At 35.0% G+C, this 23,810-nt stretch overlaps 1 protein-coding gene across 2 annotated transcripts in view; it reads right to left on the reverse strand.

The window, feature by feature from the left end:
• The window catches only part of GRID2 (glutamate ionotropic receptor delta type subunit 2), a 1,533,206-nt gene that overhangs the window by 704,713 nt on the left and 804,683 nt on the right, over positions 1–23,810 (reverse strand). For both annotated transcript variants that reach the window (XM_059172726.1, XM_059172716.1), the window contains exon 4: positions 16,336–16,541. In XM_059172726.1, the coding sequence (XP_059028709.1) occupies positions 16,336–16,541 (206 nt within the window). The remainder of the gene's footprint in view (positions 1–16,335; positions 16,542–23,810) is intronic.

The raw sequence follows: 23,810 nt of genomic DNA on the forward strand, positions 1-23,810 counted from the left end.
ATTATGAGTGAGCATAGGTACCTGGACTTTTGGGGAATAACGGCTAGATACCTGAGTTAGATCCACTCATTTCCAGGGGATACAGTCCATACTTCAACTTCAATGCTCACTGCATGAAATGGAACACCCCAAGTTTGGTGTTTCTAATCTTTGGGTGTAATTGGAGGCATTACTATGAGAGACACCCTGCCAAGCTCTATATGATGAGTACTAAACACACAGAGAAAGGAAGATGCGATTAAAAAAAAAATAGGTAAAATAAATACCAGATCACCAGAGTTTTTCTGTCAAGCTAATGGAACAGAATATACTACTACTTTTGACTCAAATGAGGGCTCGGTGCTCAGGGAATAGGGTTAGTGTTGGGAGACGGCAACTGCTACTGGGCTGGAGGAGACATCTTCTCTGACAGGGAGGCACTGGACAATGAAATTGGAAACAGCCCAGTGTAAGAGTGATTTGTGAATGTTCCTCGTAGTAGCACCTGTCTCCAAGAAACTGCTGAAACAACTAAGTCATCAACATAACAATCTTGATACCAGAATCCCTGTGGAAAGGTAAAAGAAGATGGTAGGTTCTGAAAGACACTAGAGTTCCTGCACTATCAGTTTAGAAAGAATCACTGTTAGAACAATTAAACTAAAGGGGACTGCCCAAAAATAATTTCTATTATTATTATTATTTCCAACAGAAAATGTGCCTCATGCCCGTTAGCCAAGAAACACCTATTATAGTTTGAAATGTAATTAGGTGGATGTGTTAGTTGTATTATTGCTTCTTATATTGAAAAGGTATTTATACCGTTAGCCAGTATTTATTATCAAATTTCTATACTCGGCTAATGGCAGTTATTCTGAGTTCAGACAAAGGTTTTATTAGATATAAATTCAAGTTCTAGGGCAGTGCTGGCCAATAGAACTTTCTGTGATGATGGAAATATTCTATATATCGTCTTTCTAGTGTTATCTGGGAGATGGATAGAAATACAAAATCTCATGCTCATACCTACAGAATTAGAATTTGCATTTTAATAAAAATCTCCAAATTAGTAGGCACACTGAAGCTTGAGAAGCAGCAACCTGAACATTATAATCACCTGAGGGGGCTTCTTAAAAATACCAATACCTGGGATGCTGGGTGGCACAGTCAGTTAAGCCTCTGACACCAGGTTTTAGCTCAGGTCCTGATCTCAGAGTTCTAAGAGTGTGCTCAGTGCTGAGTCTGCTTGAGATTCTCTCTCTCCTTCTCCCTCCTCCCTTCTCCCTTCTTACTCCTGATCTCTTGCTCAAATAAACTTAAAAAAAAAAAATCTTAAAGTTCTTGGATAAGATCTAGGTAAAGTAATTTTTAAATTCCTCACAGACAGATCCATATATCGACTGAAAAAAAAAAGTTTCATGTATTTAACATTAAATAACAATGGACAAATAACTCTTCAGAAATATGTGTGGTTTTAGTTAGCAGTAGTACTTCAATAATCCAAAAATGTAATTAACATCATCTATATAAAAGTGTGCAATTACATGTTTGTCGTAGTCATTGATCACCTATGTCTTAATCAATGGGAATTTGGGTACCTACAAGATAGAAATAATACTGAGGATTGCAAAGATATACCCAGACCCTACGCTTCTCAAATTTTATTTGGGTTTACAGCAATAATAGTAAATTTTCTAAACTTAAGCAGTTCCATAAAAAACAATTAATTTCCAAGGAGTAAAGTGAACCTAACCTCAGGGAGTCAGTGGACTTGGAATTTGGTGAAATCTTAAAAAAAAAAAAAAAAAAAACCCATTTTAAAATTCATATACACATTTCCAAAGTGCTAGATTGATGGGTCTATTTTATAGTTTTAGTTTGCTTTCAAATCAATCAATTTAATCCTGACATAGAGCAACCCTGTTGTAATAGGAGCTGGAGAATTTAGAAATACCCTGAGGTTGACAATTCTAAAAACAGTCATAGAAATGTAAAGCATAAGCTTTCCTTATCAAAATCTGAGTCTCTTGAAATTGTGATTCCATTTCTACCAAAAGTTTGTGAAATTTTTGTTTGTAGCTATAGTGAGCTCAGGTCAAATGTGCCGAGAATGGGTTGGAATCATGCTGACAACTTATTCCAGGCTTCTCAGCAAAAGCAAACTCATATTGTTACAAATACAGTCAGCCCCATGCCCCTTCTGCATCCCTTGAGTTCTCATCCTCTTCAGCTCTGCTCTGTGAACTTTGCAATGGGGTCTCATTATTGCCTTCTGTTTCTTCCAAAGGTCCTGTATGAGGCTGACTCCTTGAACCTCTTAGATTAAATCAGCATTATCTTTTGTTTTGCCAACTCACATACAGCATATCTAGTGGTCTTGTCACATCAGTATTTAAGTACTATCTTGTAAGTCACTGGAGTATAACAATTTCTTTCATCCCCAAAGTCCCTTTATATGATAATACATCTCTGCAATCTAGACTTTTGAAAATATATATTCAATCATTATTCAAAATGTAAGATTCAATTATATTACTTGATCTATAATAAATATGTATAAAATAATTATTATGAGCCCACACACTAAAGCTAAATTATTTAGTCTAAATAGCTTGTGTATGCTTGACTCAAGACAGTCTAAATATTCCCTTCAGTTGACCAAGTTTTAGACAGTTTTCTTTCTGATTCAAGGCCTTTGACTTCCCTTCTCTTAGAGCATTTACTTTAGGACACTTGCACTTATAAATTATTTCTCTGTGCCCCTGAGATGTTAATCTTCTTCCAGCCTATTATAGTTTTACAACCCAGGAATGCCTTTCTCAAGGACCTGAGGGCCAACTCTTTGAGATATATTAGTCAAGGAAGATAGAATCTCTATCTCCAGGTCTCTGTGGTTGGGTAGGAGCCTAACTTTGGTAAACACAAATGACCAAACATAGATAGCCTAATCATAATGACCAATTTCCATAATAGTGTTTTTTCACTACTCTTCCCCTAGCTTATCCCACTGCAAATTCTCCTTTACAATGATTTAACAGGAGTTAAACCTAACAATAATTTCTTTGTCATGAATAGAAAGTTAGGGTGATTTTTTTCACACGTTTTGTATACCTGAAAAGGCAACAGAGCATAGCATACCTGTTAAGAATGGTCTAGACTTGGGGTGCCTGGGTGGCTCAGTGGGTTAAAGCCTCTGCCTTCGGTTCAGGTCATGATCCCAGGGTCCTCAGCCAAGGGTCCTGGGATCGAACCCCTCATCGGGCTCTCTATTCAGTGGGGAGCCTGCTTCCCCCTCTCTCTCTGCCTGCCTCTCCCTACTTGTGGTCTCTGTCTGTCAAATAAATAAATAAAATCTTTTTAAAAAAAAAAGAATGGTGGAGACTTGGATTTGCTATTACTTGTTGCGTGACCTGGGGCTAGTTTCACCTCTTTGTGTCTCGTTTTCCTTTTTTTGTAAAATGGGGCCAAATGCTCAATCTACCTCATACCTTTGGGGTGAGGATTAAAAACAGGGTTAATACATAAAACACACTCAGATCAGTGTCCGGCATATAAGAAAAACTTACTAAATGTTAAGTTTTGTCTATGGCAACTACTTTACAATGTTCAGAATCAACTTAGATTTCTTGCCACCAATTAGTTATGTGTCATTTTATGTATACAATTCATTTCTTTTGCCTTTCCAGATATTTTGTGCTAAAATTCTTAGGCAGACTGATTTTCCCCTCATTTAAAAGATCATTAAAGTAAACTTAGCAGTTGAGAGGTAAGTAATTACTTGGAAACCAATTATATTCTCCCAAAGAATGAATTCACAATGGACATTGTGAGAAAATAGTGAAACAACTTGGAAAAGAATGAGTAGTTTAACAGAAATAAAATAAAATGCAAATAATCTGCATAATATAGATAAACAAATGTGTATATGCCATTCCTTTAATGAAGAATGAGATAGCCATCCTACTGGAGTTTTTGAGCATTATACAAGATAATTTACAGAGTGATTAGCACAATGTCAGTCACCTGGAAAGAGTCCAAAAAATGTTGACTAGCTATTATTAGGGGAAAAGTGAAATAAAGTTATCATATGCCAGCAATAAAATTTCCATGAGAACAAAATTAAGTGTTTCAAACATTGAATAGTTCTGTAACAGAGATTATCAACCAAGGATGATTTTAATTCCTTATGACCGTCATCACCACTAATGGGATCTTTTGGCAATGTTTGGCTTTTTTTTTTTTATCATGATCAGTGTCTACTGGTGTTTATGCAGTAGAGGTAGGGATGATTCTAACATATTATAATGCACAGGAGAGCCTTCCACAGTAAAGAATTATCTAGGCCAAACTGTCAATAGCCAAAGCTGAGAAATTTTCTCTTCTAGATAAGCACATTTTTATTTATCTTTGAAGTATTAATCCAGTTAATATTCTTTATTTTCAATTCAAGTTTAGACCTATTATGTAAGTGCAACCAAAATAAAAGGAAAGTTAATATTTTATTATTTAATAATATTTTCCTTAAAGCTGGTAGCTCACATTAAGAAATTAGTTTCATGCCGGAAGTCAGTTGATGTCCAGCATCTCTTATGTTGTCTGCTGTAGCGTCCTCATAGGCAGCCTGATTCTTCTATAGCTGCATGTTGGCTAGTGCCCCTCTTTGGGTAAGCCATTCCTTTTTATGTCATTTATTTTCTGCCTCTGCATCCAGTGTACTAAATATTTACAGGAAACTAATTAGAATCTACTGATTGTACTATATATGTATCTTATCCATATGCAATTGAGCCCTCTTCATTACCTTCAGATTCTCTGTATTTTTATCCTTTCTTACTTTCTTAGCTTCTTTCCATTAAAATATAATCTTTTTAAAAAGATTTTTTAATTTATTATTTACTTATTTATTTTTCAGAAAGAGAGGGAGAGAGAGCACAAGCAGGGGGAACAGCAGGCAGAGGGAGAAGCAGGCTCCTCACTGAGCAAGGAGTGTGATGTGGGACTTGATTACAGGACCCTGGGATCATGACATGAGCTGAAAGCAGATGCTTAACTGACCGAGCCAGCCAGGCATCCTGATAAAATATAATCTAACTCCAAAACTGATTTTACTTCATTTCACTAATTCTATATTGATTTTTTTTTTCTCTTTCTTGTATCTCTTTCCCCCTTTCCTCTTGGTTTCCCTATTTCCATGAAATAGTCTTGAAAAATATCTTCTTGGAAATGGGTTTCTTTCTAAGATACAGTTCTTTTTGTTTCCAAACTTTAAAAAGCTGCCTGTTCTTGCTCTGCTTATTTGCTAACAAGCCCTTCATTATTTATTTCCTTATACTCTTTCCCCTCCTCACACTATTTTAATAAGAATATTTTTTCGAAGGTCACTAATGATCAACATACTGGCAAATACAATAGCTTTTCCTTAGCTCAGATGGATTCTCTTCATTCATTTCCACCAATCCGATGCATGTCTCAATCTAGATGTTCTAGAACAACATAACATTTATTACTGAAATTACATTTATCATATTATCTCAAAACCTGTTTATCTTCTTATGTTCCTGATTTCAAAACCTTAACTTCCTTGAGACCCAGACTTGAAACATCGGATCCATCTCTGTTGCCCACATCTCAACCTCATTTTGCCTACCCAATCATTCCCAAGTCTATTAATTCCAACATCATTTGAATTTTCTTCTTTATCTGACTTAGCAATTCTGAAGCATGGTCAAGTTTTTACTGAGTGTGTACATTACTCTACACCTTCTATTTATATTACCAGATATGGTTTTCAAAAATCTCTGTGATTTAGGAACTACTTCATTTTATAGATGAGGAAGATCAAGCTGAATGTTTTTCAGTAGCTTGCCCAGGGCTGCACAGCTAGTTTGGCAAAAACTGAATCCAAATTCTGTGTCAATGCTGCCATTGTAGGTTTGACATTCAATGGTTTTCACTTACCAATCTGGTATCATCTTACTTCCTGACTTTACATCCTATGCTTCTACCTCAGGTAGCCTATGTCTCCTGCACCAACTTGCAGATTGTCAATTTCCATCTCTGTATATTCATGTTTTCCTTCATTTATGGAAAGATGCCCTTTAACTATATTGCTTTAAATCTGAATCCTAAATATGGGTTTTAAATATTGACTTAAATGTTGTCTCATCAAGCAATATACATAATTAAAGTAATTAGTATTTGAAATTAATGGACCCACATGTTCATATAATTTTAGTTTTGGTAGACACATATAAATCTAATCTTTTAGTCTTCATTTTCTACAGTTTTGTGTATTCTCTCAAAAATAGGATTTGCAGGAAAAATCAAAGGGACCTTCTTAATTTTCTCTACCTACACAGCTTATTTCCCTCCTATTTATCTATATTACAGTGAGAAAAACTATAAATAGAATTGTAACCTAGGGGTACCAGCTAACATTTCAACAATGCTTCATGGGATGGCTATACTTTCAAATCTAGTCCTTTACAAATCTAAAATATTGATTTTGTCAGTAAGAATTTAAGGAATTGATTAAGTTCTGGGAGACTGACTCATACTAACCCAAGTTGGCAAATAGATTTCGACTCCTGTGCTAACTAAGATCCATTCGCCGTGGCTGCCTTGAAGAGCAGGGCAGAGTGTAATGATATATGTTTCCTCTGGAAATGCAAAATAGTGGTACTTGTAGCATGTATTTGTCATTTACATAACAAAAAAATTTACTAGAAACTGGCATAGTAATTAAATTGTTAATTTATTAATTTTTAGAAACATACGTCTCTAGTGCTTAAAATATAAATATAGGGGCTCATCATTTTCCTAGCTTCAAAATGTGATGTTGAAAATGGGAGCAGCAACAAGGAGGTGCATGATTTTGAAAACTATTTCACTCAGACTATGGTAAGGGCTGATCAACTGTGCCAGGCATACTTCAGAGAATACCTTTATATGTTGGCATGTCCTTGCCTTCCAGGTCTGATACGTAACTTCTCTAGGCAGTAATGGACAAACACTGCTGAATTCTAATCCTCAAATTTAACATGAGGTCTATTCTAATTAATCCCTTTTTGTCTGTTTGTTTTTCCATGTAAATTCATGGCAGGACAGTTACTCTTGGATTTATTCAAATTCTAAACTTGCTTTGATAAAGCTACATAGCAAGTTATGCTTAAGAATTTCTTGAAGTAGCCAAGACTTCTCATTGTCCCATAACAAATAAAGTTTTGGTTTACTTCTAGATATAGATATTCTTATACATTATTTGCAACTTTATGTGATCAAGTTTTAGATAGTTACTTTGTTTTCTTTTCAATTCCTTTTGGAGGTTGAAGAGAGTAACTTAACTGTTTTCTTTCTTGTGGTTTTAATATTCTGTAGATTTTATATCGACAACATTTTCCTTATTAGTCAGTATATTCTTTAGGGGCCGGAAACCTGTATCATTCATGACTATATTCCTAGCAACACTTCCCACAATGCCTTGCACAGAATAACTTTAAACATATTGTCTAAATAAATGAATAAATGAATAATGGATGAAGGAAGGACTTCAATGCCCTTGTTTTAAAGATTGAAGCAATTGTGATTTTATTTTTCAGTTAAGAGTACAACCCTCAATAATGTTCAGATATTTATTTTATTTTGTTTCAATAAAGAGAATAGAATGAAAATGTTGTACCCATTTGAAAAGCTAACAGAGAAAGAAAACTAACAAATTAGATGTTGCAAAGGCAAAAATTGTTAAAAGATTTTTAGACTAGTAGAAGTTCGTAGCAAACTGACCAATATCTGTACCCCAAGTTAGCAGTCACAGAAGAGAAGTGAGTTGGATCTGTCTTACTACGAGATTGAATTCATTGGAACCTAATTCCCTGCTGAGTTCCCTTTTTCAGGGGAACTTCATAAAAGTTAAACAGAGCTCCAGCCAGAAAAGCAAAGTCTGATGCTCCTTTGGGGCTCATTAACAGAAGCAAGAGCTGTTATATATGATTTTGGTCAGGTGGAAAGTAAAATAAATTTGAGATTTTCTCATTAAAAGAAAAAAAAAAAAAAACCCAAAGCTGTAGGTTGACTGGTAACAGAACTGCCTTTCAAGTTCAATACAATACTAAAGCAAAGCAAAAAACTAAAGCTAAAGCAAAAAACTCAGATTTGAGAACAGTTCAATAACTGATAACCGTGGTACAAGAAAAATAAATTAAGTCATGAATGAAGTGGCGCCTGTTAGAAGCTTTGTTTGTTTTAGTCAAGTGAAATTAAAATTCTTTTTTCTTTTAAAATTCCATGACAACATAAAAAACATATGAATGAGTTGAATTTTTTAGCGACTGGCCACTAGCTGCTACTTGATAACCCATGTCTACTGGGTCCTTGGAAAGAATTATAACTTTTATTGTAAAATCCAGAATTATTAACGTTTTTCATCATGTCTCCCATGATAAATATGAAATCATCAATATAACCCTGTATTTTTTCCTAAAGTCATGTGCTTCATGTTAGAGAGAAAAAATATATATTTGACAAAGATACAAGATATCATACAGGAATAATAACCCTATACTTTCAAACACGCTAATGAGCTCCCATTTCATTCATTGATGCTAAGAACCTCTAAATTCCTTTCCATTGAAGGGGTTTGGGACAGGTCCCCCTGAAATATGTTGCTTTGGCATGAAGATTATTTTGAGATAAAAACAATCAAAACCCAGTGGAGTCAGGAAAAGCTCTTTACTCCCATTCCCCTACAACTGCTTAAAAGAATTTAGATAGAGGACCTACTCCAGGAAGAGAGCTATCACCACAGATAACAACATTATGATATGAACTAAGTATGATAGGGAGGGGCCCAGCAAGGCCTCTTTAATCAAAATCCTTTATGTTCCATTGTTTCTAAATAGCCCAGCAAACATTTGTTTAGCAAATATTTACTCTTCCTGTGAATCACATGTCTTTCCTTTGAAGTCTCAGACCCCTATTCTCTTCTCCTTAATTCAGGATGACATATTACCTCATTTTAGTGACTGTCTTTGGAATTTAATCTTTGTGTGAATTCACTGTATGTACAAAATGAAATTTGATTTTCTCCTGTTAATCTGTTTCATGTCAATTTGATTCTTAGTCCAGCTAGAAGGACCTTGAAGTGCACAGGAAATTCTTCCTTCCCAACATAATTCAGGCACTGAATTATGGTCCTATGTTGAACCATAGGTCAACTGGTCTTATGGTTGAAACGAATGACACCATGTGGAGGGTAAATGTATCTATCTCTGCCATCCACCACATAAAGCAAATCAATTCCAGATGAACTTCAGATTTAAATGCAAATGATAAAACAAAAATTCTAAAAAACAAAAACAAAAATAAAAGCCATAAGAGTATGTCTTCATGCCTTAGAAGAGGAGATTTCTTTAAAAACAAATAAAAAAGACAAAAAATATTAATTATAAAGAAAACAAATTAATAACTTGGACTACATTACAAATAAAAATTTACATTCATCAAAATTCTTTGCTTATGAAGTGAAAAGACAAATAATGGAGAAAGTATTTAAAATATATTCATTTGGCAATAAACTCTTAACCAAAATACATATAAAATTTCTACAAATTATGGGGGGGAGAAAAATGACCTGAATGTGCACTCCATAAAATAAAATATCAAAAAAAGTTAGAAAATACACCAAAAAACTCCATCAGAAAAATGCAAACTAAAAACAAAAGCTAAATCTAATACATTTCCATGAGGATAAATAAAATGATGAAGACAGAAAAAAAAAAGTGTTGGTAAAAGAATGGAAAATTAAAATACTTTCACTTGTTATAAATAGAAATCCAAATGGCTGTAAATACTTTGGAAAACTGTCTGTGTCATCTAGCTTTAATAAATGACGTTCCTTACATATGACTCTTCAGTTAGCAATTCCATTCCTAAGTATACGTCCAGTAAAAATATATGCATATACAAAAATACATGCATAAAACCACTATTTGTAATAGGCAAAAATCGAAAAAAAACTTAAATAAATTATATTACATAAAATAAATTAAATAGTAATTTATTTACTTAAAATATTTTAAATAAATGAATACAATAAAATAAATAAAAATAAATTATATTAACTGTGGTGTATTCATACAATTAAAGACTTCGAAGCAATCAAAATGAATGAACTTTGCCTACGTGTTTCAATATGGATGAATCTCATAAACATAATGTTGACCAATAGAAAGCAGACAAAACATATACAGTGTGATTCTATTTAGGAACAGATTAAAATTAATAACAATTAGTTTACTGTGCTAAAAGTAAAGATAATGGCTATCCTTCAGGGGGTTATAACAGAGTGGTACACAGGAAGGAAAACTGCAAGTACCAATCATGTACTATTTCTTAACCTGGACACTGGTTGCATGGAAATTTGTTGAGTTACACACTTATGTGCACTCTTCTTGTGTATGTTATATTTCTTTTTTTAAATATTAAAATAGTTTGATTTTATTTATTTTGTATTTAATATATTTTTTATTATGTTCAATTAGCTGACATATAGTACAGTATTAGTTTTTGATCAGAGACCATAGCAAAAGGGAAGGAAAACTGAATGGGTAGAATTCAGAGAGGTCTATATTATATTTCAATATAGGGTTTACTTGAAAAAATATATAGCAGTCATCTTGAGCACAGTAGTAGTAGAGACTTTCATGCAGTGGATACATTTTGGAAAAAAAATACCATTGTAAGTTCCTTTTTCAAATGTCATTATACTGGTATCTTCTTAAAAACTGCACAGTGCATAATGTCTCCAAATAATTTCTTGTTTGGTAAAATATCAACTTATTTAAATAGCTATTAAAAACTGATCACAGTAATTTGAATATTCAGAGTACCTTTTGATTACTGGGAATCTCACTATATCCTTTGAGAAAAATATCTTCACTTGTTTCCTAAGCCTTCCTAAAGTCTTATTTCTGGCAAGCTGCTTATATATTTGAAATAAGTAACTTTGCCTTTAAGTTGTCTGGCAAGATCAAAGTTCTCTGGAATATAGTACAATGAAATGAAAACTATTTCATAAAGTATGTTTAAGGAATAAGAGATAATATATTCTCTCACTGCAGTATAAAAGGATTTCATGTAAGTGGGGTTCCTTTCTGAAAACTTGAAAAAATGCAAATAGGAAATGATATTCATTACCATATAAGCAATAAAACTTCCTGTTTTCAAAGAAGTGATTTTCTTATCAAACCTGAAAACTAAAAGCCATGACAAAGAGTTCTAATTTATATAAGATTATTGTATACCTTCTAGAAAGGAAATAACTTATGTAGTTTCTAATGCCAATCTATCCTATATATTTAAAAAAAGTTGTTTTTCAAGATATCATCCCAATCCATATTTAAATCAAACATGTAAGCACTTCTAATTCACCATATTAATTTCAAGGACACTAACAGGTACATTGTGATAACAATTTTCTACCGCTATCACAGCAGGTTGATTTACTCAGCTGCACATAGCAGCAGCAGTATTTTTCTTAAAGCTTTGAAACTCTTGAATGAGAGGTGGAACACTAACTGTAGACATGTAATGTATTAAATTTCTAAGACTTCAAAGGGAGCATAATTAACTCAGTGCCACATAATTGCTCCAGAGACAGAAAAAAAGATGCAAACAGAATTGATATGCCCATTTTTCCCGTTCGCAATTAAATGACAATGCTAAGTGAGCAATTTCTTTTTAAAACTCATTCTTTTGACTTTAAGGTTAATTTTTCCTTTGAATATTTCAACAACTTTCTGTGCCCACTTATAATTTGTAGGAAGCAGTAAAAGTGAGAGTTCTGTTATCCCCTTTCTTTGGCTAGAATTTCCCTCTCGCCCTCTCTCCCTCTCTTCGGTCCTTACTGAACCAGTCTCTGCCCTCGTTATAACTTTTAATTCCTCTATCATTCCTTTTATCCCAATCCACCAGTTTCTTTCTAGCTTCATATGCTTTGCTATCCATCATATAATCCTTGGTAAGTTATTTCTACAAATACTTCTCTTAGGATCGGACAATCATGTACCCCTTTGGCCCACTGACCACTTTAGTATTTTCAAAATGTGAGTGTCCCTTTCCCTCCACACTCAGCACTAGCCGCAAGGATGTTAAGCATTGCTGGAGGGAGCTAGAGAACAATATTGATAGGATCTAGAGAGACCTTTAGTCCTTTCAACTTAAATGTGGAATTGGGAAAAAATGTTCCATGTTCCGAATCTAAAATGTCATGATTCAAGATACTGTTTCTTAAAAAGTGTAACAATGGTTCTTAAAGTACCTTGTGTTTGTTTAGTTCTAACCTCTAAAAATCTGAAAGAACACGTTGGAGCTTCCAACTCAAAAGGTTAAAAGGATTACCCCCTAAACCCTCAATAAAACGACCATGAGGAAAAAGGGAAAAGACCATCAGAAAAGTATTTCTAAATAAATTACTGAGAAAAGAAAAGCAGTTGAAGTAGTGGTATTTGATGATACTTGGCAGAAGAAGCCACAGACTAGTTATTGTCATAGGGGGCAGCAGCAGAGAGCCCTCTCCTCTGCTGAGCCCTAGAAATTTTGATACTTGACAAATGCCAAGCCCAATGGAGGGCAGGAATGAGATGAGAGCTGAAAAGTATGTGAGCCGAGACAGTTCTTATCATTCCCAGTAGTTATGTTCTGTAAATTTCCTGAGAACACTGAATTAATAAATGCTGAACCACTGCTCCTAGGGGAACTGCAGGGTTTGGTTCCTATAAGCCTCTGGGTTTATTTATGTCTCTATTTGAAGATATTTAAATTTATATACAATGTCTATACACTTAATACATATTGTACATTTGGTTAATAAATGTTATGTATAAATATACACACACACACATATATATTTATATATAACATTTATTAACCATAATTATAGTCCATTTGAGCTGCTGTAACAAAAAACCACAGATTGGGTAGCTTATTAAAAGCAAAAATCTATTTCTCACAGTGCTGGAGGCTGGTAGTTCAGTCAGGTACCAGCGTGGTTGCGCCATGCAAAAGAAGGCCCTCTTTTTGCTGCAGGCTCCTTGTTGTATTTTTACTCGGTGGAAGGCACTGGAGAGCTCTGCAGGGTTCTTTTTAGCATTTAGAATAGCACTGATCTTATTTAGGAAGACTCCATCCTCAGGATTTCAGCAGCTCCCAAAGGCCCCACCCACTGAAACCATCATAAGGGACACAGAATTTCAACATATGGATTTGGAGGGGGCCAGCACAAACATTCAAACAATAATATGTCGATTCATTAACGTTGAACTCATGGCCAGGGGTACTCATGCTTGAATGGACCTTATCAAACAGGTATTTTCTCAATAGGACACATGGGCTCGGTTAAGGGACAGCACTTTAGCACTAAACTTGGAGGCCATTTTAAACAGTGGAATCACCAATAAATGGCACAAAAAATGCAAAAAAGGAGCATGAAATAGACTGCGAAAAGGACATTTGTTTACAGTATGAGAACTGAAACAAGAAAGCAGAGCACAGCTTTGTTCAACCTTAGCTGGCAATATGGGCTGTCAGGCAACTCACATTTTTCACAGCTCTGAACATTTCTGTGAATGGCTTGTGAAAACATCCCTAGTATTGATTTTCAAGCTACAAATAAATCTCAGTGAGTAGGCGAATTCGCAAATACAGAATCAGTGAATAAAGAGGACTGATTCAAGTTAAATACACGCTGATTTTCACAAAGACCTTCTCACATACTGGCTCATGCAAAATGTCCTTAAAAGCTGACATTCATATATATATTTGGATATACACACACAAACACACATAGATAGATGATAGATAGTTGATAGATAGCAGGATTCTCGTCTATAAAAACCAAGTACACCATCTGGGCTAAGCTTGGGAAACTAGTGCTGGCATTGTCATCCTAGAATAAAGACCACTCATAAACATACATACAAAATCTATTCTTTGCATCTCCAGAACTTTGGTGCTGTGTGCCATGTAAATCCTCGTGTGCCTTTTGAATTAATTGTTTTTGGTATTGAGGGATCAGTCTATTTCCTAAGTGGGAAATGTCTTCTAGATCCCATGGGAGAGCAGAAGAAAGGGGAGAGATATTTGAAAACAGTCAACTGAAAATGGGAACCATTATGCAGGTCAGAGAAAACAGCTAGCTTAGGATAGGGAAGGCAGTGGATTCACATTATATCTGTCATTTCTACGTCACTGTTTGAGACCGTAGAATATACTTAGTACAGTTCGGAGACATAAAATGAGTGATTGTGAAAGACAAATGAGTGGGAGAAAAAGTGGTGTCTGGGTAGAGGAAGGAAGAGAAGTCTCAGGAAACTCACAAAAACAGATTTTATATGTTTGGGAACAAAGATGGAAACAGAATATTACAGGTATCAATCTTCAGAGTCAAGGATAAAGGGCCATGATTAGAATACAAGTCAAGATCATGACTTGGCAAAAGGGACAGGGTCATCTTGTCCCTCTTCTCAGTCCATTTCTTCTGACTGTTTAGTAAATATACACAAGTCGTTACCTGGCACTCATGGACTTTGCCATCTGGTTTAAATCCTGTGTTACATAGTGTGTCATTTCCCTTTTTCACATGTCCTACTTCGACTCTATACAAAACTACTTGCTCTATTCTGAGCACACAGTCAAGGACAGTGTCTTTCCACATCTTGATACTCTTTTCAGTTCACCAAGTATTTTTTGAGCATCTGCTATGGTCAGGCATGTGCTATATGCTAGAAAAAATGACCTAGAAATTAACATATCTGAAGTACTTGCTAGGAGCCACCTTCCTCTCTCCCATTTAAGGCGTATCACGGGATGTCTCATTACATTAAAAATTTAATAAAGTTGAAATCAATACATTATTCTCATTTGATTGATTGTAAAACAGGGGCTTAGAAGTGTTGGGTAATTTGCCAACCCCACATAACCAGAAAGTGGCTGGGATGGACTTGTATTTATCTGTTGCATTCCACACTGCTTTCATGAATTCCTACTCATGATGATAAGTACAGTTCAAATGAGCCTTCTCAATGAAGCCTTCTCTGATCTCTACAATCCCCAACCAACAACGACCCGAGATGTGTCAAACCTCACTTATTATAATTTTAAGATTCCAACTTATGTTATATGTCTTTGTGTATTAACCTTAAAATTTTCAGCAGATTTTGGGTTTCTTGATGAAAAGACCCAACTCCTGTAAAATTGGAAATATTCTTTCTATTGTGGAAAAAATCTAGTTGTTCAAAGAGACTCTTTGAGGAAATTGCTAGATTAGAAAATCTCAACATTCTGTATTTGTCCATTAATGCATAACGAAGTTGTCTATTAAAATGTTTAAAAAATGGCATTATTGATAGTTTTCCTAAAGTTTTATTCTTCTTAGTTTCTTCTGTTTCAGTTCCTTAATACCAATTAGGTTGTAGAGTGTCAAAGAATTTCTAACACATTCCTAATTTGGAGGCTTTATAGCAGTACTTTGGGAGCTAAAGAAAGCTTACTAGAGAAGTGAGGGAAAAAGTATTAGTCAAATAAAGTCACCAAAATTAAAAACACTAATAATAAAACCCATGTGAATGTATGTAATGTCATGGCCAGTTCTAGCACTATACAGAATTAAAAACTTGAAGTAAGGCAAATGACAGTAATCCTGTCAAGGCACTAGTTAAACATTTTAGAACATAAAGATGTTACACCAATCATTAAAAAGTTTAATTGTATTTTTACAAACTTTTGGAGTTTCTAGCCAAATGAACAGATACAATTAAAATTTTGAAGATGCAGCATCATAAAATGTACAACGGTCATCCCTTTGCAGAGAGTTTCAGACAGTTTGAGTTATTCATCTTGGTACAGAGTTCACAGAACAGAAGTAAATCTGCTCTTTGTTTTTGTAAAAGTAATCATGTTCAGGCAATAATAGCCTGGTTCAAGTTTATCTTTCCTCAGAGGTAAAATTCTAACTTGCAAAAATTTAAGGATTGGTTGGAGAATTGTGTGTTTGTGGTTTTATTCTTGAACGTGTTAAAGTCATTCAGGGTCAACAACACTTTGAAACTCCCATGACATTTCTAAAATCATTGTGGCTATGTGCTTAAATATATAAATACAAACATTCCCAGCAGTTAACTGTGTAGGATGTGTGAAAATTTTGCTCAGTATGAATGCAACAAACAAGGAATTCGGTGTGCTACCCTCCATTTGTGCTAATGACAGTCGTGTAGTTAATTCTATACTGCTCTTAATTTTCAACGAACTATGAGCATTTACTTTTTTTAACCCTGCCCCAACCCGATGACAATTTTTACTTACCTCAGTAATGAAAGATTTGGCTGTAGCAGGATTCATAACAAGGATGGCTCGCCTAAGAGTGTCTCGATAGCGATTCAATTCCTCTATTCTCAAGGTGTCAAAGAGAGTGGTGATCATTTTATTGATGTTGTTTTCTACTTTCTGCAATGCAACATCCATTCCCTGCTGAGACACCTTGTCCAAAAACTCCTGTATTCCACGGATATCTAGGAACATCAAAAGCCCATCAAAATGTAAATTAGAGCAGAGAAGGGAAATAAGAGCTATTTCGCTCACACCAAAAGGCAGTTTATTGTTCAGCATTGTAAGCTATTTAAAACTACTAATTGAGTAGCTGTTAGAACTCTCAAATATATTTTAGGCATAGTACAAGTTAATGTGTTTACATAAAAAATGTAAGAATTATTATTATTCTTTAAATGGATTTGTTTCTCTCCATTGAGCACTTTAAATTATCTCACCTCTAAAAAACTCTTAGGACAGAGTAGAGGGATAGTTGAAGAGGACTCTCATGTGTCTAAAATAGATGTGAGATAAAGAAAGTACATTTGTTATTATGTTCAGCATTAAAGAGTGATGTAATTTTAGGTAAAATATGAATATCGGGGGCACCTGGTTGGCTCAGTGTGTTAAAGCCTCTGCCTTCGGCTGAGGTCATGATCCCAGGGTCCTTAGATCGAGCCCCACATCTGGCTCTCTGCTCAGTGGGGAGCCTGCTTCCTCCTCTCTCTCTCTCTGCCTGCCTCTCTGCCTACTTGTGATCTGTCTGTCAAATAAATAAAAATCTTTTAAAAAAATATGAATATCGTTAACAGCAGATGAATCTAAATCAAAATTACTAATGTTTCTCAAAATGGGCAACAACATCATACAGCCAAGTGTATGTGGACTAATTGCATTTAAGTTAAAAAAAAACAGAAAATTATCTCTATTTCATATTTAAATAAAAAGGATAAAATCCAGTCTACATGAAGTGTTTACAGATTGTACTTTGATGTATAGTAAAGTAATAATAAGTGTCTGAAATGTTACAAATAGTTCTTCCAAGTAAGCATGGGCTGTTTATAGAAGGAGGGATCTGAACATTGAAAAATACGATTGAAGATGTATCTGCCACAATATAATCTTAATATAGAAGATTTGTTTTTACTATACAATAAGCCATATTTTTCTATATATATCCATGGCATAAAATGTTTAAATGGAAAAAACTGGTGAAAGATAGGAAGTAATAAGGATTGTAGGTTACTTACTATGAATGGACTATATATCAAAAATCCCAATTGTACAGAACTACATTCATGTAAAATTTCCTTTTCAAGGGCAATAATTAGTTCATGTGTTTTTCATTATATTACCAATTAAAAGCAATGTATAAGCCCACAGAACAAGAAAACAAATGGTCACAAATTTGGAAGCTATTTGCTCACAATAAAAGTTTGTATTTGCAGAGTTACAAATTAATAAAAAGAACTTTGGTTTCTTTTTATGATTGGCTTTATTTTAAAACAATTCTATAAATAGTATATGTTATCTTGTGAATCTCAAACTCTTAAAATAAATAACTGTATGAATTCTACCCTGTATTTCTTATCCCCAATTATATTAAAAACCAGGATGTCAGAATGATAGCAGCTTAAAAGAACAAAGCTCTCATCTACAGTAGAACAAGAAATGCAAAATCAGGAATAACATATTAATCAGTAATTATGTCCTCATTAAATATCCAAGTCAGAGAGTACCTGAGGGTATAGAATACTCAAGCATGGATTAAACAAAATGTTAGAGACAGGTAGACCTATAACAGGACTATGAACTCACTCAACAAGTATTCTTAAACTTTGGTATAAATCAGAATCATCTGTGAATCTGATTAAAAACATAGAAGACTGGGCCCCACCCCAGAACCACTATGTCTTTATAAAAGCAGATCCTTGATTTTGAATGGTAAGTAGTTGCTGTTTCTTTATATTGAAGCACTTAAATGGGTAGCTAAATATAAGACAAACAGTACAAGAACTATCTTGAAATATATTTTGTGACCAAAGCTTAAGGCTCCAGATCATTAACATTCTAGGAAATCTTCTGTTCACAGATATAATATTCTGGTGTAATTTCATATCTTAACTTTAAAAAAAAAGAAAAAAAATATTCCACAAGGTATTTACTGAATACAGATACATAATGCTGTGTGCAAGGAATACAACAGGAACACCCTTCCCCACACTGAGATACACAGTGAGCATGCACACTAATAAATACAAATCACACTAAGTGCTTGGACGGAAACAATAAGGGTGCTCTGGTAGATAATGACGGGGTGATTATGTATTTTAGTTGGAGATGTATTTTGGTTGTAATACCCAAGGGAGGTTTCTCTAGGAAACTGATACTTAAACGGATCTGAAAGATGAGACGTCATTACCCAGGCAAAGAAGTAAGAAGTGAAGATGACCGCATGGAAAATGTCCCAAGGCAGCGAAGAGTCTATTGCAGGAACCTAAAGGATTCCTGTCTGGGTGTAGCTACGTTACTGAGGGGAGAGTGGAATGAGGCAGACATAAATGGAGAGGGAGGGTCAGATTATGTGGTTCCCAGTAAGACACAGAAAGAAGTTCTGATTTCATCCTAAATCCAATTTTAATCTACTGAAAGTTTTAAGTGGAGGATCTAAGTGGAAAACAAGCTATACCGTTGCTTCCTTAGTCTGGAACTCTGGTTAACACTGCCTAGATGATGTGACACAAAATTTTCAATGTAAATGAGGAAATATTTATTTTATAGATGTCTTCAAAGATCAGATTAATGAGGGTGTCCGTGTGTGTGTATGTGTGCAAAATCCAGTGTAGGGTCTAACACATGGTTGTTGTTATTATTGTTAATAATAGTACATAATAACTTGTTAAGGGACCACCCCTTTCCACACCTATAGAACATAACTGCCCAAAATTTACTGTTGGGTAGCTAACCCAAAATAGCAAGCATAATGTTTTAGACTCTCAGAATGCATGAATTAAATAATAATAGCTTTGCTTGTTTAAGAATAACACTACACACCCAGAATATGTAGAATTGGTCAGTTTAATATGAGAAGAATTTGAATCATGCTATTAGCTGCTCTGTGGAACAGTCACTAAACGAGAGAGTGGACCTCTGGTTTTATTAATTCATGAACATAATTAACCATCACAATTATTCAGCCACCTCATCTGTGTGTCCATTACTTAACAAGAAGTAAAAATTAAAGTCACAGGAACAAAAGAGACAAGAGAGTATGCCTAACTTCAAGGAACTTCCAGGCCTGTGGGTGTGACTAAGTGCTATTTATTAATAACAGAAAGTTAAATGGCAGTTTCAGTTCAGTAATTCTAGTGATTATTAATTCTACTGACCAGATAATTCTATAACAGCGAGAGGTGGAAGCCTCTTTAACTGAGTTATTAAACATAAGATTAGAGAAAAAAAATGACTTTCTTTCCTGGACACTATAAAAAACTTGAAGTAGGCAGAATAGTGACCTTCCAAAGATGCCCAAATCCTAATGCCTGGAACCTATAAATTATTCAGCAAAGAGGAATTAATGCTCCTGGTAGCATTAAAGTTGTTAATCACCTCACCTGAAGATGGGGAGATATCTTCTATTATTAGGGTGGGTCTAGTGATCATGGAGTCCTTAAAATTAGAAGAAAAAGACAGACAAGAGAGTCAAAGGGAGATCTGACTACTGAAGAATGAATTGGCTTAGAGGAAACTTCAGAGAGATCCAACCTTGCTGGCTTTGATGAAAAGGAAAGGGGAACTCCAGCAAAAAAAAAAAAAAAAAAAAAAAAGGTGGATGGTCTCTAGAAGCTAGTAAAGGTGAAGAAGGTTCTCCCCAAGAATTTCTGGAGAGGAACACAGAATTGCTAATATCTTGATTTTAACCCTTTGAGATCCCATGTCAGACTTCCGACCTCCAGAACTGTCACATAATAACCTGTGGTGTTTAAGCCTCTAAATTTGTGGTCATTTGTTATAGCAGCAACAGAAAACTAATATAGAAGTGTACTTTAGTCTAGTCCTTAGTCACTATTTTTCAAATTGTGGTCTACTTAATTTTGGGGGCAATCATCTGGAGAACTTGTTGAAGAAGTTTTCTAAGCCCCACCCCATTCCAATAAAATAAAAACTTTCATGACAAAGCCCAGAGATTTTCTTCAGCTGATGATCCTGAAGAAACCAGTTTGGGAACCAATGCTCCAATTTCTTAACCTTTTTTGTGTCACAGAATCCTCTGAAAAAGCCACAAAGATTATGGATTCTCCCTTTCCCCCAAATATGTACATACCCGAAACATGATGCAGACTACCTAGATTATGGTCTCTCAGTCTGATCTGCTTGATTTCCTTATAGGTAATTACCAGAGAACCTGAATTAGCATATTGTCACTGCTCTTACTGATTTTTTTCTATTCATGCTATACAGGAACGTAAAGCATAGATAGTCACTCATTAACTAATAGTGTGTATTACATTTTATTTAAGCAGAGGAAACTTTTAATAAAAATATTAAAAAATATAACAAAAATGAATGCCTTTCCCAATGATATTTCATTGGTTTCAGTTATTAATTAGTCTAAATCTAGCTGTTCTTTAGGCCTAAGGAAAACTTATGCTGTAGAAAATAGAGTTCCCGGGTAAGTAGACTCTGGAGATAAGGATGGAAGAACAGGAAGCTTGTTGGAGACAGCTCTAAGGAAGCCAGGGAAGGGACCCAGGGAAGGAAGCAAGAGTCAGCAGAGGGGAAGCCATGGTACAGCTCAGCAGAGACCTGCCCAGCCCCTGGGAAATGGGATGTCCGCAGAGTTTCCCAAGTTAGGACCAGTGGAAGTAGAAACTTTATCAACATGCATGGGCTTTGGTTTTGTGGTTCTCTTCAGCTGAGGGCAATTCCTGGGGAAGGAAGTCAATTGCCAAATGCTCTTAGTAGATGGAGAAGGAAGTGCTTTAGTTTTGAAGGGGGGTTTGGATGGCACAGGACATAATGCATCCAGGAACTTTCCTTGTATTGTTTTGGTTTTCAGGGTAATTTGACAGTATAAGTAATTTGCCTTTATAAATCACTGTATTTTTCTTTCTTTCTTTTTTTTTTTTTTTTAGATTATTTATTTATTTATTTATTTGATGGACAGAGATCACAAGCAGGCAGAGAGGCAGGCGGGGGTGGGGGGGACAGGGGAGGGGGGGCGGGTAAGCAGGCTTCCTGCTGAGCAGAGAACCTGAGCAGGTCTCAATCCCAGGACTCTGGGATCATGACATGAGCCAAAGACAGAGGTTTTAACACACTGAGCCACCCAGGCGCCCCTGCATTTTTCTTTTTTGAAACAACTTTCTACTATGGAAAACACACCACGTTTGATGTCAGACAATCAGGTTTGGATCCCATGAACTTTGAATTTGCTAATTTCATAGTTAATGTCTGCTGTTTTTAGCTTCCCAGTGTTTCTTCTCCTTTATTCCAAATAACAAAACCTAATTTTTCACTTAAGAAACAAACCTGGACCCATCCCTTTTGTTCCACATTCTATGGCACTCTACACTGTATTACTAGATGGTCATGTAGCCCAGGAAGGTCAATTTGAACTCGCCATGTCCCTGGCCTAAGGGATAGTCACAGGATTCAGATGAGGACTGAAATTCGATATATGGATCATGAAACAAAAATGATCTCTCTTTTATATCACAAGTTGTAATGATGTCCTTTTAGAATTGCAAGAGCCAGTGTGTCTCGAGAGAAGCTAAGTGAAGCCAAAATGTGAAGTGAAACACATGCAAGACAGGCATTGGACTTCTCAACGACATGAGTGAATTAAAAAAATAATAATAATTTTTGCTTACTTAGTTTGAAATGAGCTTCTCTTCCTTTGAGAGAAAGAGTATTGACTCATATAACATCTTTTTATAAACATCTGATAGTTTGGTGATGAAGGTGAAGCCATAATTCCTATCCTTGAGGTATGTCCAGTTGGGGAGAGCAAAGGACAGCCTAAACTGGTAATTATGTTTTAAGGTGATTCATGTCAGTAAAACAAATCCTTTGGAAGCAGAGAATAAGTAGCACTAACCATACCCTATTGCTGAAAAAAAAAAAAAAAAAAGTTTGATTACTGGGTTGTTCTGAAAAAAGGAAATAGGGCTTGTGAAACAAAACAAACTTCTAAGCAGTGTGCATTTTTATTATGAAGACTTTATTAACCCAGTCAAAAGTCCCATTTTTTCCTAACTTTCTTCTACTGTCTTTTTCTATGAAAAAATGAAAAAAAAAAAAAAAACAACAAAATCTTGATAAGGGCTATAAGTTGATCTAGGTAACCTTCTCAGAACTTGATATTCTAGCAGCAGACAATTTCACTCTCATCTGACTTGTGACTTGTGTAACCTATAGACCACTTCCCACAACTCTCCAAGAAGTACTGGCTGATTATAACTTAATTAAGTAATTAATTAATTTTATTTTTTTAAGATTTTATTTATTTAGAGAGAGAGAGAGAGTACACGTGTGAGCAGGGGGAGAGGCAGAAGGACAGGGAGAGAGAGAATTTCTGGGAGACTCCACACTGGATACAGAGTAATTGTGTTACCATGTTACTATGTTACACAGAGACAGAGTCTGGCATGGGCTCCATTTCACAACCCTGAGATTATGAGAGCTAAAATCAAGAGTCAGGTGCTTAACTGACTCAGCCACCCAGGCGTCCCATGAAACTTAATTATTTATTTTATTAAATTGTGTAAAATAATGACTTTATTATAATCACTAATGAAAGATTAAATTTAATCTGTATTAAAAGTGGTTTACATGAATGTAGATTAGGATAGAAAAGATTCCAGGCTATATTAGAATATAATGTATAAACGCATTTCCAAACTGACCACAAAGCCAATAGTATGATACTCTGTTGTTCACTGCAAACTTGTGATCAGCATCCAAATAGCTACCTTTTAGAATCAACTCTCTGTTTACTATGTATCAAATCAAGCACTTTGAAAGGTACTTAGAAGAGAAATAATTTAGAAAAGGTACTTAGAAGAGAAAGACAAAAACAATTCTTGCCCTCAAGGAGTTCACTACCTAAAGCATCTGATGATAACACAGGCCCTATAGTAGATAGAGGAATCTCACTACACTACTCATTTTCCAAACTGTAGTTGCAATTTAAATTTAGTGACATTCTCTGGAATCTATCAAAAGTATTCCTCAGTCTGATCATTATGTTCAAATATTAAGTTGAAAATATTGAATTTGGTAGGAAGAGAGGTTTGTCACTAAGTCTCTGTAAGTCTGATTTTTTTTTTTTTTGGTCTATTCATCTTTCTCCTTCATTTGAGTAAATTAGGCACATTTAATCATTTTGATCACTTAATGCATTGAAGACCTCACTTGGAGCAGGAGATTAGCACTACATTCAGCCAATTTTGCTGTTTCTGAAATTATGA

This window comes from Mustela lutreola, chromosome 1 (assembly GCF_030435805.1).
Source record: "Mustela lutreola isolate mMusLut2 chromosome 1, mMusLut2.pri, whole genome shotgun sequence".
NCBI classification, from domain to species: Eukaryota; Metazoa; Chordata; class Mammalia; order Carnivora; family Mustelidae; genus Mustela; species Mustela lutreola.